Source organism: Scyliorhinus canicula, chromosome 1 (assembly GCF_902713615.1).
Source record: "Scyliorhinus canicula chromosome 1, sScyCan1.1, whole genome shotgun sequence".
NCBI classification, from domain to species: domain Eukaryota; kingdom Metazoa; phylum Chordata; class Chondrichthyes; order Carcharhiniformes; family Scyliorhinidae; genus Scyliorhinus; species Scyliorhinus canicula.
In genome coordinates this window covers 253,183,546-253,200,007 of record NC_052146.1, presented here as the reverse complement: position 1 = coordinate 253,200,007, position 16,462 = coordinate 253,183,546, and the positions used below count along the sequence as shown (strand labels likewise).

The 16,462-nt window shown below is 51.7% G+C and overlaps 1 protein-coding gene across 4 annotated transcripts in view; it reads left to right on the top strand.

Moving 5' to 3' along the window:
* The window catches only part of LOC119973452 (spermatogenesis-associated protein 7 homolog), a 278,469-nt gene that overhangs the window by 8,063 nt on the left and 253,944 nt on the right, over positions 1 to 16,462 (top strand). For all 4 annotated transcript variants that reach the window (XM_038811624.1, XM_038811643.1, XM_038811615.1 and 1 more), the window contains exon 2: positions 16,211 to 16,285. In XM_038811624.1, the coding sequence (XP_038667552.1) occupies positions 16,211 to 16,285 (75 nt within the window). The remainder of the gene's footprint in view (positions 1 to 16,210; positions 16,286 to 16,462) is intronic.

Sequence of the window (16,462 nt, the reverse complement as noted above, 5' to 3'; positions counted from 1 at the left end):
TCGTGGAGCTGCTGATGGAGAGGAAAAAGCTACCATTGGAATTTGACCTGTTCTCCATGGCGAAAGCAGTGAACCAGCTCTGCCAGGCATGGGGACCTTTTATGAGCACAGTGTCAAGGCCAGCTGCCTGCTGGCATACCAGCTGAGGAAGCACACGGCCACAAGAGAGATAGGACAGGAATGGTAGGTTAGGGCGGCATTAGGCACAGTGGTTAGCACTGAGACTGAGGCGCTGAGGACCCAGGTTCGAATCCTGGCCCTGTTCATCTGAAGTTTGCACATTCTCCCCATGCCTGCGTGGGTTTCACCCCCAGAACCCAAAGATGTGCAGCTTAGGTGGATTGGCCACACTAAATTGCCCCTTAATTGGAAAAAAATTAATTGGGTACTCTAAATTTATTTTTAAAAAGGAATGGTAGGTTGCTCGCAGTGCCTGATGAGATCAACAGGCCTTCAGAGCTTTCTACCGGGGACTCAAAGATGAAACAGTTCCTGCATGGGTTGGACATACCAGCGGTGGGGGATGGAAAGGGGCGGGGACTGGAAGCATCATTTAGGACTGGAGTAGGTCATGGAGTTCAGGGAAGGCACTAGTACCGGACGGGAGTTCAGGCCATCTCTGGCCTCGCACCTGCTGGAGATGTTCAACGACTTGCTCCCAAAGGGGGAATCCTGCCTCTCACACTGGCCCTACATATCATTCACACCTAAAAATGTCAAGGACCCAATGGAATGTGGACTATACAGACCCATTTTGCTCCTGAGCAATGATGCTGGAAAGTTGCTTACCAGAAGTAATCACAGAAGGTCAGAATTGGGTTGCAAAGGGTCGGCATCTAACTGCGAAAAATCAGACGCCTGCTGAATGTGAACATGACCCACCTGAGGAAGAGTCACAGATCATCTCCCTGGACGCAGAGAACCCCTTTGACAGAGTCAAATGGAGGTACCTCATGGAAGTACTGGAACAGTTTGGTTTTGGGCCAGGGTTCACCTCGTGGGTGAAACTGCTATGTAGTGCTCCCATGGTGCATGCATGGATGAACAAAAATGTGCAGGTTAGGTGGATTGGCCATGATAAATTGCCCTTCGTGTCCAAAATTGCCCTTAGTGTTGGGTGGGGTTACTGGGTTATGGGGATAGGGTGGAGGTGTTGACCTTGGGTAGGGTGCTCTTTCCAAGAGCCGGTGCTCGATGGGCTGAATGGCCTCCTTCTGCACTGTAAATTCTATGAAAACACCACCAGCTCTGGCTCCTCCCGGCTGCATAGAGGCATGAGGCAAGAATGCCCATTGTCCAAAGTTCACCCTGGCAGTCAAGCCACTGGCTATCGCTCTCAGATCATAGAATGGGGTGGAGAGATATCCAGAGGGGAGACAGAGAGCACAGAGTCACTCTTTGCGGAACATCTACTCTTCTACGTCTGAAACTCCCAAGACAGCTTGGGAAAGGTAATGGAACTCCTGAGTTAAGTTCAAAGCCTTCTCAGGATATGATGCACGATCAATTGCACAAAGACTTGAGTTGGATACAACTGAGGCTTTATTGCTCTAAGATGTGTGGCCTCCCACAGCAGCTGGCGAAATGGCTGCAGCATGGAGGACGCACGTGTTTATACTCGGGGACTACCAACGTACCGTAGTACCTGTTTGTGATCAGCAAATAGAGGGTGGGGGGGGAAATAAGGGGAGTGAACTGAAGAGGGGAACAGAGAGAGGGGAAGGAGGTAGCACCCAAAACACAGGGAAAGCGATGAATATATACTACAACGGAGGTGCTGGTGTCCATGAGCGACACTACACACCACAAAAGAAGCGCAGGTTCTCCAGACGAGGCCTCACCACCCTTTTTTTGTTTCTTTAAACCACAAAGTTACCAGACCGGGCACGATCCACTAATATACACCACACTGGCTAAACATATAGCACAAGTGTATGGTTTAACTGGATAGTGTCTAGAATGAGTTAAAAGATGTACTATACTTATTTCTGTTATCTTTGCTACCTGTGTTATGTTTTTACTTTTATTATTGCTTCTGCATTGTTGTTTTTCTCTTGACAGATACAATTGTATAGTCGGAGTATGTTTGTGATTAAGTCTGTCATAAAATGAAAAACTTTCTGTAAAACCTTTTAAAAGGTAGAGTGCTCTTTCAGAGGATTGGTGCAGACTTAATGGGCCGAATGGCCTCCTTCTGCACTGTAGGAATTCTATTGTTCTATGGTTCACAATACTGTCGGGCTGAATCCTTGAAGTTGGTTCACCTCATGTGATTGATTGTCAGCCAAAATAAATGTATTCCAAAGCATCAATAAAGTAGATGAAGAAGTTAAACAAAGTGGCATTGAAGCTAATCAGGATTCAGAGTAAGGATGATGTACCCTCTCGTGAAACAGCTAGATATTTTCATTAAAACAGAAAGCTCGCCCACATTTACATGTTCATTATTGCCAGAACATTTTAACCCAGTTCTGTCAACATGTTTTGAAAATAGAATATTAAAATTTATTTCAAGCATTGTCACTGATGAGCATCGAGTTGAGGATGACTGCTGGTTATTATGAAATCATACAACACAAGAGGAGGCTATTGTGCCCATCATATCTTTCCAACCCTTCAAAAGAGCTTCCTAATCGATCCTGCTCCCCTACTTTCTCCCTAACTGTCGTGCAAATGATGCATTTTCAAGTATTTAGCCCATTTCCTTTTGGAAGTATTATAGAATTTGCTTTCTTCACCCTTGATTTTTTCATAGATTTTACAGTGCAGAAGGAGGCCATTCAGCCCATCAAGTCCGCACCGGCTCTTGGAAAGAGCACCCTACCCAAGGTCAACACATCCACCACTAAGGGCAATTTTGGACACTAAGGGCAATTTATCATGGCCAATCCACCTAACCTGCATATCTTTGGACTGTGGGAGGAAACCGGAGCACCCGGAGGAAACCCACGCACACACGGGGAGGATGTGCAGGCTCCGCACAGACAGTGACTCAAGCCGGAATCATTGATCAGCCATGATCATAGAGCAGCACGGTGGCACAATAGTTATCACTGCTGCCTCAATGCCAGGGACCCAGGTTCAATTCTGGTTTTGGGTGACTGACTGAGAATTTGTAGGTTCTCCTTGTGTCTATGTGGGTTTCCTCTGGGTGCTCTGGTTTCCTCCCACAGTCCAAAGATGTGGTGGTGAGGTGGGGTTACAGGGATACAGTGGAAGAGTGGACCTAGTTGGGGTGTTCTTTCAAAGGGTCGGTGCAGACTTTTTTTTTTTAAATAATTTTTATTGAAAAATTTTTTTTACATGAAAATATTTACCCCAACTAACTATAGAATATTACAAAATATTCCCTCTTAACAAATATCCCCCCCCGCCCGAACTCGCGCGCGCGTTGTCCCTCCCCCCTCCCCCCTCCCCAAAAACAAACAAAGCAACAATCAACATCAAACATGAACTGCGAACAAATTTGCCCGCATTACAACCGTAAATAACCCACGACCCCCGTTGTTGCCACCCCCCCCTCCCCCCCCCCCCCCCCCCCCCCCCCGGGTTGCTGCTGCTGCGACCTCTGTACCCTATCTTTGAGCCAAAAAGTCGAGGAAAGGCTGCCACCGCCTGAAGAACCCTTGTACCGACCCTCTCAGGGCGAATTTGACCCTTTCCAACTGAATAAAGCTTGCCATGTCATTAATCCAAGTTTCCACGCTTGGAGGCCTCGCGTCCTTCCACTGTATTAGTATCCTTCTTCGCGCAACTAGGGACGCAAAGGCCAGTACTCCGGCCTCTCTCGCCTCCTGTACCCCCGGCTCCACCCCAACCCCAAAGATCGCTAGTCCCCATCCTGGTTTGACCCTGGATCCCACCACCCTCGACACCGTCCTTGCCACCCCCTTCCAGAACTCCTCCAGTGCCGGACGTGCCCAAAACATATGGACATGGTTCGCTGGACTTCCCGAACACCTGACACATCTGTCCTCACCCCCAAAGAACCGACTCATCCTTGTCCCCGTCATATGGGCTCTATGTAGCACCTTGAATTGAATGAGGCTAAGCCTCGCACACGAGGAGGAAGAATTAACCCTCTCCAGGGCATCAGCCCATGTCCCATCCTCTATCTGCTCTCCCAGCTCCCCCTCCCACTTGGCTTTCAGCTCCTCTACTGATGCCTCCTCCGCCTCCTGCATTACTTTGTATATGTCCGATATCCTCCCCCCTCCGACCCAGACCCCCGAGAGCACCCTATCGCTCGCCCCCCTACTGGGGAGCAAGGGAAACCCTTCCACCTGGCGTCTAGCAAATGCCTTCACCTGCAAATGTCTAAACATGTTTCCCGGGGGGAGCCCAAATTTCTCCTCCAGCTCTCTCAGGCTCGCAAACCTCCCATCTACAAACAGATCCTTCAGCTGCCTGATGCCCACCCTGTGCCAGCTCTGGAATCCCCCGTCCATGTTCCCCGGGATGAATCTATGGTTCCCTCTTAACGGTGCCTCCATCAGACCTCCCACTTCCCCCCTGTGTCGCCTCCACTGCCCCCAGATCCTGAGGGTGGCCGCCACCACCGGGCTCGTGGTGTACCTCGTGGGAGGGAGCGGCCATGGCGCCGTTACTAGGGCCCCCAGGCTTATGTTGCCACAGGACGCCCTCTCCATTCGTTTCCAAGCTGCCCCCTCCCCTTCCATCATCCACTTGCGCACCATCGATACATTAGCCGCCCAGTAATACCCCAAAAGGTGGGGTAATGCCAGCCCTCCACTCTCCCTACTCCGCTCCAAGAAGACCCTCCTCACCCTTGGGGTGCCGTGCGCCCACACGTAGCTCATGATGCTGCTCGTCACCTTTTTGAAGAAGGCCCTAGGGAGGAAGATGGGCAAGCACTGAAATAAAAACAAAAACCTCGGGAGGACCGTCATTTTAACGGACTGCACTCTGCCCGCCAGCGACAGCGGCACCATGTCCCACCTTTTAAATTCCTCCTCCATCTGTTCCACCAGCCTGGAGAAGTTCAACTTGTGGAGAGTCCCCCAGTTCCTTGCCACCTGCACCCCTAAATATCTAAAACTCTTTCCTGCTCTCTTCAACGGGAGTCTCCCGATTCCCTCTTCCTGGTCCCCTGGGTGTATCACAAATACCTCACTCTTACCCAAGTTTAGCTTGTACCCCGAAAAGTCCCCAAATTCTGCTAGCAGTTCCCCTTCTGGATCTGCCACGTATAGCAGCAGGTCATCCGCGTATAGCGATACCCGGTGCTCCTCCCCGCCCCTTGTCAGCCCTCTCCACCCCCCTGAGCCCCCCAGTGCCATCGCCAACGGTTCAATTGCCAGTGCGAAGAGCAGGGGGGACAAGGGGCACCCCTGTCTGGTCCCCCGGTGGAGCCCAAAATACTCCGATCTCCTACCATTCGTCACTACACTTGCCGTCGGGGCCGAATAGAGCAACTTCACCCATTTAATAAATCCCTCCCCAAATCCAAACCGTTCCAGCGTCTCCCACAGGTACTTCCACTCCACCCTATCAAATGCTTTCTCCGCGTCCAATGCCACCACTATCTCCGCCTCCCCCTCCACTGCCGGCATCATGATGACGTTTAGCAGTCTCCGCACGTTCGTATTAAGCTGCCGCCCTTTCACAAAACCCGTCTGGTCCTCGTGTATCACCCCTGGCACACAATCCTCTATCCTGGTAGCCAGGATCTTTGCCAGCAGCTTGGCGTCCACATTCAGGAGCGCGATAGGCCTATATGACCCACACTGCACGGGGTCCTTGTCCCGCTTCAAGATCAGAGAGATCAGTGCCTGCGACATTGTCGGGGGCAGAGCCCCCCCCTCCCATGCCTCGTTGAGGGCTCGCACCAGCACAGGGCCCACCAAATCCGCATATTTTTTGTAAAATTCCACCGGGAACCCGTCTGGCCCCGGCGCCTTCCCCGACTGCATATGCCCAATCCCCTTGACTAGCTCCTCTAACCCTATCGGCGCCCCCAGCCCCTCTACCAGCTCCTCTTGGACCTTGGGGAACCTCAGTTTGTTCAAGAAGCCCTCCATCCCCCCTCCCCTCGTCGGCGGCTCTGACCGATACAGCTCCTTATAGAAGTCTCTGAAAACCCCATTTACTTCTGGCCCCTTCTGCACTACGTTCCCACCCCTCTCCCTCACTCCCCCAATTTCTCTAGCCGCATCCCGCTTGCGGAGCTGATGCGCCAACATCCTACTCGCCTTCTCCCCATACTCATAAATCGCGCCCTGCGCCCTTCTCCACTGTGTCTCCGCCTTTCTGGTGGTCAACAGGTCAAACTTAGCCTGCAAACTGCGCCGTTCCCCCAACAGCCCCTCCTCTGGTGCCTCCGCATATTTCCTATCCACGTCCAGAAGCTCCCCCACCAGCCTCTCCCTCTCCTGTCTCTCCCTCCTTTCCCTATGTGCCCGTATGGAGATCAGCTCCCCCCGGATCACCGCCTTCAGGGCCTCCCATACCATCCCCACCTGCACCTCCCCCGTGTCATTAATGTCCAGATATCTTTCAATGCTCTTCCGGACCCTCTTACACACCTCCTCATCCGCCAGCAACCCCACATCCAGGCGCCACAGCGGACGCTGGTCTCGCGCCTCCCCCATTTCCAAATCTACCCAGTGTGGCGCGTGGTCTGAGACCGCTATGGCCGAGTACTACACTTCCCGTACTTTCGGGATCAGTCCCCTGCTCAATACAAAAAAGTCAATTCTGGAATAGACTCTGTGGACATGGGAGAAAAAGGAATACTCCCTCGCCCTCGGCCTCCCAAACCTCCAGGGGTCCACCCCTCCCATCTGCTCCATAAACCCCTTTAACACTTCTGCCGCTGCCGGCCTCCTACTCGTCCTTGAACTCGATCTGTCCATCACGGGGTCCAGCACTGTGTTGAAGTCCCCCCCCATGATCAGGCCCCCTGCCTCCAGGTCCGGAATGAGGCCCAGTAGGCGCCTCATGAAGCCAGCGTTGTCCCAATTCGGGGCATACACGTTAACCATCACCACTTTCTCCCCCTGCAGCCTACCCTTCACCATGACATATCTACCCTCTTTATCCGCCACCACCTCCGCCGCCACGAACGACACCCTCTTCCCTACCAGGATCGCCACCCCCCGGTTCTTTACGTCCAGTCCTGAGTGGAACACCTGTCCCACCCACCCCCTTCTCAGGCGGACCTGGTCCGCCACCTTCAAATGGGTCTCTTGTAGCATTGCTACATCCGCATTCAGTCCCTTCAAATGCGAGATTACTCTCGTTCTCTTGACCGGCCCATTCAGCCCCCTCACATTCCAAGTGATCAGCCGGGTCGAAGGGCAGCCCGCCCCTTTCCCCTGCCGACTAACCATATCCTGTCACCTGCTCGCCCTGAGTCAGCCCTCCCTTTCTGACCCGCTCCCCATGGCGATGGCGCCCCCCCCCCCCCCCCCCCACCCCTCCGGTCCTCAACTTCTCCTCCCTGGCCCTTTCAGCAGCAACCCGGTAGCCCCCCCCTTCCCCCCCCCCCCTCCCCCCCCCCACCCCCCTCCCCCCCCAGGCTAGGACCCTTCCTAGCCGCGATGCACCCTCCATAGTACTTCCGTAAGTCAGCTGGTTTACGCTGACCCGGCTGCCCCTGCCACACTCCGACTCCTCCCGGCATGGGGGACGTCCCCCCCCTTACCACCCCTCCTTGACCCCGCTCCAGCGCGGGAAAGGGAGCCATTGCTGACCACGCCCCTTACTCCCACCCCCCTCCCTCCTCTGCCCCGTGCGCGGGAAACCAGAGGAAAGCCCGCGCTTTCGCCCTGCCCCTCCCCGCCCCTCCATCTTCAGTTCCACCCCCGTCCCCGATCTCACACCGATAAATACAAAACCACCAAAAACCCCACAAGAAACACATACCCCCGGCACTCCCCCCCCACCCCGCCCCCCCAACATAACATTATAAATAACAGAAAAAAGAGAGAAAAAACTGGTAGAGAGAAAAAAAAAGGGTCCAAAAATACGGCTGTGGTGATCACAAGTTAACTAGATGCAATACAACTGAGCAAACACTAGAGGGGGCACGGGAGAGCCATATAAATAGACGGGGACAGGAAGTGAGGACACACTTCACTGAGGGCAGAACTTGGAGCAACACAGATACACAACACCTCCACCTTTCCCACGAGGACCGTGGCCTCCTCCTCCCTCACAGCCATCTCCTGCTGCAGCTCCCGAATTGACGCCTCTTGGGTCGCCTGTGCCCCCATCAGCCTGGTGGTCGTCGCGTTCATCGACTCCAGCAGCTCCACTTTCAGCTCCGTGAAGAAGCGCAGGAGAACGGCCTGCTGCTCCTCCGCCCATTTCCTCCAGTCCTCGGGTGCACCGCCGGCCGCCATTTTGGATTTCTTCCCCCGCTTTTTTCGGGGAGCTGCTGCCGCTTTTTTTCCTGCCCCACTTCGGGTAACGACCATAAATTTTTCAGGGTTCTCCTCTGGGAACCTTCCCCCACCGGGAATTGCCGTTCCAGCGCCGTTAGGGGCCCTCCAATCGGCCCGAAAACACCTTCCTCACAGGAGCAGCCAAACGTGCAACTTAGCTAGTCATAGCCGCAACCGGAAGTCCGGGTCGGTGCAGACTTGATGGGCAAATAGCCTCCTTCTGCCCTGCAGGCATTCTATGGAATAGCGGAACATGCTCAAAGGGTCAAATGGCCTAGCCCTCCTCTTAAGTCCAATGTTCCTTATGGGGCAGCATCAGGGAAACATGCTACAGAAATAGAAAATCAGGTTGTTTCAAAACTAACTTAGATCTTTGCCCTCTGGTTTCAGGCCGTTCTCCCAGTAGTTGGTCTTGAAATAACACATTAGGTGCTGTCATGATTGTCCAAACCGTTAATATTCAAAACTTGACTTGAATAACCATTCTGAATTTCGAACGGAAAAGGATTGCAGAAAATTCCAGAATAATGACATTTACAGCACAAGAGACCAGTATTACATCTTCAACTCCAGCAATCTGTTCTAACCCCGTTTTATATTCTTTCTTTTCAAATGTTAATTTAGTTCCGTATTAAGTGATATCATAGCGTCTGCCTTCATAACCACTTGAGGCAAAGCAATTTATGTTCTAATAATCCTCTTCCTTCATTCAGACCTTTGTTAAATCTAGGCTTGATTATTTCCATGATCTTGTGGCCTGTCTCATGTCTTCAGCCCTCTATAAGTTTGAACTCCTCCAAAACCCAGTGCCCTGATCCTGACTTGCACCAAGTCCAACTCGCTCATCACCCTTGTGCTCCCAACAGTTGTTTCCTGTTCCAGCGATGCCTCCATTGAAAACTTCTCATCTTTATTTTCCGATCTCTCCAGTGCCTCTCCCTCTCTAGATGCTGTGCCCTCAGGGGCCATTGGCAACCATAGACCTCTAGGTGTTGGTTCATGATTATCCCTGGCAAGGTACTGCAGTGGTTTGCCATTGCCGTCTGCAGGTTCTAGCTAACCAGAAAGCCCTCCCACTCTTATCACCTGCAATAGGCAAGTTGGTCCTAGGTCCCAGGCGCCGAGGTCCCAGGTTCAATCCCGGTTCTGGGTCACTGTCCATGTGGAGTTGTACGTTCTCCCCGTGTTTCCGTGGGTTTTGCCCCCTCAGCCCAAAGATGTGCAGGGTAGGTGGATTGGCCATGCTAAATTGCCCCTTAATTGGAAAAATATGAACTGGGCACTCTAAATTTTTTTTAAAAATGTAACTTGGTGTACTTAAGACTTCCAGCCAACTTGCCATATAAATCTTTTCAACGTGCGGCCCATGATGCCGCCATTTTGTCCCCCTCAAGATCGTCAGGCGCCACCATTTTGTCTCCCCACGACACATGGACGTCGACAGCGTTCCAGGACCTGGGCCCCCCAGGCTCCCCATCATCCGACGCCAGCGACGACCGACCACGACTCGCCTCAATGACAATCGACCAGTCTCATCCGCACAACCTGGCCACTGCACCGACCAGCGTGAAAATCAAGGGCCACGTGACCTCTTGCCTGCTGGACTCCGGGAGCACTGAAAGCTTCATCCACCCAGATACGGTAAGGCACTGCTCCCTCACAGTACACCCCGCCAACCAAAGAATCTCCCTGGCCTCCGGATCCCAATCTGTGGCGATCTGGGGGTACTGTACGGTCACACTCACGGTCCAGGGTGTAGAATTCAGCGGCTTCTGCCTCGATGCCCTCCCTAACCTCTGCGCTGCCCTCCTACTAGGCCTGGACTTCCAGTGTAACCTCCAGAGCCTAACCCTCAAATTCGGCAGGCCCCTACTGCCCCTCACTGCGTGCGGCCTCGCGACCCTAAAGGTTGATCCGCCTTCCCTCTTCGCGAACCTAAGCCCGGATTGCAAACCCGTTGCCACCAGGAGCAGACGCTACAGCACCCAGGACAGGACCTTCATCAGGTCCGAGGTCCAGCGGCTGCTTTGGGAGGGCATCATCGAGGCCAGCAACAGTCCATGGAGAGCCCAAGTGGTAGTCGTTAAAACTGGGGAGACACACAGAATGGTCATGGATTACAGCCAGACCATCAATCGGTACACGCAACTCGACGCGTACCCTCTCCCACGCATATCTGATATGGTCAATCAGATTGCTCAGAACCGGGCCTTCGCAACGGTAGACCACAAATCCGCCTATCACCAGCTCCCAATTCATAAATCGGACCGTCCATACACTGCCTTCGAGGCGGACGGTCGCCTCTCTCACTTCCTCAGCGTCCCTTCGGCGTCACTAATGGGGTCTCGGTCTTCCAAAGGGAGATGGACCGAATGGTCGACAGGTACAGTTTGCGGGCCACTTTCCTGTACCTAGACAACGTCACCATCTGCGGCCATGACCAGCAGGACCACGATGCCAACCTTGCCAAATTTCTCCACGCCGCCACTCTCCTAAACCTCACCTACAACAAGGAGAAGTGCGTGTTTAGCACGACCCGCTTAGCCATCCTCGGCTATGTGGTCCAGAACGGCGTTCTTGGGCCCAATCCCGACCACATGCGCCCCCTCATTGAGCTCCCCCTTCCCCACTGCCCCAAGGCCCTCAAACGCTACTTGGGGTTCTTCTCATACTACACCCAGTGGGTCTCAAACTATGCAGACAAGGCCCGCCCACTCATACAGTCCACCCACACCCTCAATCAGGCAGGCAGACCCGTGGCATTCTTCTCCCGCACCCTTCACGCCTCAGAAATTCGGCACTCCTCCGTTGAAAAGAGGCCCAAGCTATTGTTGAAGCTCTGCGGCATTGGAGGCATTACCTGGCCAGCAGGAGATTCACTCTCCTCACTAACCAACGGTCGGTAGCCTTCATGTTTAATAACACACAGTGGGGCAAGATCAAGAACAATAAGATCTTGGGGTGGAGGATCGAGCTCTCCCCCTATAATTATGAGATTTTGTATCGCCCCGGCAAGCTCAACAAACCCCCAGAAACCCTATCCCGAGGTACATGTGCCAGCGCACAAGTAGACCGACTCCGGGCCTTGCACGACAGCCTTTGTCACCCGGGAGTCACACGGTTGTACCATTTTATCAAGGACCACAACCTGCCCTACTCCTTCGAGGAGGTATGAACAATCGCCAGGAACTGCCAGGTCTGTGCGCAGTGCAAGCTGCACTTCTACCTGCCGGACCGGGCACGCCTGGTGAAGGCCTCCCACCCCTTTGAGCGTCTCAGCATGGATTTCAAAGGGCCCCTCCCCTCTACCGACCGTAACACATATTTTCTCAGTGTGCTCGATGAGTACTCCAGATTCCCCTTCGCCATCTCATGCCCCGATATGACGTCTGCCACCGTCATCAAAGCCCTCAACACAATCTTCGTTCTGTTCGGTTTCCCCGCCGACATCCACAGTGACAGGGGATCCTCATTCATGAGTGATGAGCTGCGTCAGTTCCTGCTCAGCAGGGGTATCGCCTCCAGCAGGACGACAAGCTATAACCCCCGGGGAAATGGACAGGTAGAGAGGGAGAACGGAACGGTATGGAGGGCCGTCCAACTGGCCCTACGGTCCAGGAACCTCCCAGCCTCTCGCTGGCAGGAGGTCCTCCCTGATGCACTACACTCCACTCGGTCACTACTGTGCACCACCACTAACAACACACGCCATGAACGTCTCTTTGCCTTCCCCAGGAAGTCCACATCCGGGGTGTCGCTCCTGACTTGGCTCATAGCTCCAGGACCAGTCCTGCTCCGTAGGCACGCTCGACTCCGCAAGGCGGGCCCATTGGTGGAGAGGGTGCAATTGCTCCATGCAAACCCCCAGTATGCCTACGTGGCGTACCCCGACGGCTGCCAGGATACTGTCTCCCTCAGGGACCTGGCACCAGCAGGTTCCACACACACACACCCCTCCGGCCCGGCGCCACCCTCCCCTCACCCTCCCCTCCCAGAATCAACCCCATCAGGACCATCCGTCCTTCCCCTGCCCACACCCGAGGATGAAGAGGATTTTGGCACGCTCTCGGAGTCACCGAACATCAGGCCAGCATCGACATCGCCGCCACCACTACGTTGCTCCCAGTGGAACATTAAGGCCGCGGACCGGTTCAACCTCGAACTGGTCCACTGGACTTCAAAAGACATTTTTTTTTTGCTCTCAAATATTGTAAATATAAATTCATTGCTGTATATGGTTCTCCACCACCCCCGCCGGACTCAATTTTAACAGGGGGTGAATGTGGTAAACCACTGTTACACCTTTATTAGGTGATGCATGGCAGGACCTGTACGACAGGTTCGCCGGTAGTCCCTGCCTGCTGGCTCCAGCCAGTAGGCGGAGTATAAATATCTGTGTCCTCCATGCAGCAGCCATTTCGCCAGCTGCTGTGGGAGGCCACACATCTTAGAGCAATAAAGCCTCAGTTGTATCCACCTCTAGTCTTTGTTCAATTGATCGTGCATCAGATATTTATCTACTTTAGCTGCCCTGTTCACCATCATCAAGGGCAGCACGGTAGCATAGTGGTTAGCACTGTGGCTTCACTGCGGCAGGGTCCCAGGTTCAATTCCCGGCTTGAGTCACTGTCTGTGTGGAGTCTGCATGGGTTTCCTCCCACAAGTCCTGAAAGACGTGCTGTTAGGTAATTTGGACATTCTGAATTCTCCCACTGTGTCCCCAAACAGGCGGAGAAAAACTTCCACTGGTTGGAGTCATACTGAGCACAAAAGAAGATGGTTGCAGTTATTAGAGGTCAGTCATCCCATTCCCAGGAGATTGATGCAGGCATTGTTCAGAGTAGTCTCCTAGGCCCAACCATTATCCGTTGCTTCATCAATTATCGTCCCTCCATCATAACATCTGAAGTGGGGATATTCGCTGATGATTGTGCAATCAGTTGCAATGTTCAGCACCATTTGTGACTACTCAGATCCTGAAACAGACTGTATATGCTGCAAAATGTGGACAACATTCAGGCACAGGCTGCCAAGTGGCAAATAACATTTTGTCCCATATAAATGCCAGACAATGACCAACTCCAACAGGAGCGTCTAGCCACCTCGCCTTGACATTTAACAGAATTACCATTGTTGAATTTCCCACTATCATCATCCTAGACATTACCATTGATCAGAAACCTAACTAGACCAGTCATTTAAATACTGTGGCTATCAGAACAGCTCAGAGGTTGGGAATTCTTCAGCAAGTAAGTCGCCTATGATTTCCCAAAGCCTGTCCACCATCTACGAGGCACAAGTTATGAGCGTGATGGAATACTCTTCATTTACCCAGTCGAACAGTTCCAACAATATTCCAGAAGCTTGACATCATCCAGGACAAAGCCACTCACTTGACTGGTACTCCAGTGGCATAAAAAACCAGTATGCACCATCTATAAGAAGCACGGCAGCAAGATCCCTTCAGCAGCATCTTCCAAAACCGCAACCATCTACAAGGACAAGGATAGCAGAGACATGGGAATACCACCACCTGCAAATTCCCCTCCAAGCCACACAGCAGCCTGTCATAACTATATTGCCATTCCTTCACTGTCGCTGTGTCAAGATCTTCCAGACAGTACTGTGGGTGGATCTACACCACATGGACTGCAGTGGTTTGAGAAGGCAGCCAACCACCACCACCTTGAGGGCAATTATCGATGAGCAACAAATGCTGCCCTAGCAAACGATGCCCGCATCCTGTGAAATAATTTTTTTTTAAAGTCGGCAAACCCTCTGCATCCCCTCTCTCCACGATGACCTGCCCTTTGGTAAATGCCAATCAGCGATGGAAGTCCTGCATACTGAAATTTGCCAGAGAGATCAGTAGCTGTTTTGGATGGCAGCACCATCGGGGAGATGGTGGCTGCATGCTGGAATTGCACCCACTTGAGGCCTAGGCTACAAGTGAGTGATGACGGGGGGGGATCACCGGGTGGGGGTCGCAGAGTACAGGGTAAACAAACGGTAAACAATCGGAGCCCCTTGCCCCGATTCCTCTTAGCAATGCTAGGTCCCTCAGTCAGGCACTGAATGACTTTAAACAAGGACCGCTACCCCATCCCCAATCCAAGGGGCCACTAAACAAACGCAGTCGTGTTTTCTTGCTGTGCACACCCGACGCTGGGTTAATACCGACAGTGGCAGGATGAGTGGCATTAATTGCAATTAGTGGCAGAGCAGCAAGGCCACTTAATGCCACAAATTTAGTTGAGGTGGAGGGATCCCCATCCGTTACCTTCCCAACCAAATAAATGACCCCCACCACCAAGCATGCCAACAGGGAGGACACAAGATTCCCCCCTCCATAGCTCCTGAACCCTTCCCTAAATCTCTCCAACTCTTTACCTCTCTTTACTCCACTAAACCTTTAAATCTTACCTTTAATACCTACCTTCCTGATCAATGTTTTGTTCACCTGCCCCAATATCTCATGGCTTGTTGTTAAATTTTGATAACGCTTCTCTACATTAACTATGTTCTGTATAAATAGGTTGTGTGAAAAAATTACTTCTAAAGGTTTTCCCTGTATTCATCTGGTGATAATTACAACTGAACTTAATTGTTATACTATGTGTACATGAGCTGTAGTGAACATCACAATATCATGGAAACTAAAAGAGTGATTCCATCACCAGCGTTCCCAACCTGAAGCAGCAATGGCAGGCAGCATATCCTTGAAATTGTATGATGGATCTCAGGAATACCTAATCCTGTATCGTTGTCAAGTTGAAATGACAAAATAGAAGAAATCTAATTGAAGTTGAAGTATGTCTGAGTAAATTGCAGTTCATACTTATTATTAAATCACTGTACTGCTACGGGAAAAATCAGAAAACCGCTGTGAAACCGGTCAACCAGTGAATTGCTCCATATCTGCACTTGATTGGTAAAAGTTTCACATCCTTGCGGCTTTGTTCAGTGTAAATGGTATGATTGGCACAGATCGACACTTTGTTCCAAAAAAGGTGAAAAGTTGCTTTAATCAAGTAACTTATAAAGATAAATATTTGTATTAGCTTTTTCAAAATGTTTTCTATAATTTGCAATACATATATTTAACTAACTAACATTTAACAATCCCTCCCTCAACCCAAAAACAATCCCCCCCCCCCCCCCCCACCCACCCCTTTAGCTGCTGATTGAGGTTAATTACTTAAAGTGAGATATGAACGGGCAGTATATTTTATGAAACTCTTCCTCATTCCCTCTGAAACTAAATTTAACCTTTTCTATGCTTAGAAACTCCATTAAGTGTCCCAGCCATATTGTGGCAGGACGGAGAAACTAACCCCAACCCAGTAAGATCTGCCTCCTCGCCACCAGCGAGGCAATGGCTAAGATCTGCCCCCGGCTCCCACCAGTGCGGGATGGGGCTGGCCAATCATGTGCATATGTTTTGGTGATGCCTAAAACTGAGGAAGTTCTGGAGCACCTTCTTTAGCACCATCTGGACCGTGTTACAGTTGGAGCTCGAACCCAGTCCTCGAGGGGCCATATTCGGGGTGTCGGCCTTGCTGGAGCTCCAGACAGGGGCAGGGGCCGAAGTCTTTGCCTCGCTGGGGGTGAGGAGATGAATCCTATTGAACAAGTAACTTGGCAACTTGAATATTTTCAGTAAGTGTGGAAACTGAGTGTGGAAACTTACTTAGGAGTGTATTTTTTTTTCCTTTCTCAGCAGATGCTTGGACTGCTGAGCTTGAGTGTAAAACATTTGCTTGTTGCTGATTGTACTCATTGTTATTTCCTCTGCTGCTTAGGACTTCAATCAGCCATGATTCCTAAGTATTCCCTGATGGGACCATTTAAGGGACATATGTGCACAAAGAGCAGCCGTAAGTATCAGAATGTTATACAGCTTTGGTTCTCAGGAAACTGACTTCACAGAATAAGAAGTTATCCCTCTAACACGTTCTTATTTCCCTATCAATTCTTGAATTTATTCAACATATGTGCTCCAAGTACTCGAAACCTTGGATGAGAAATTGGTCCTTGCTGTGTCCCTTTTCTAA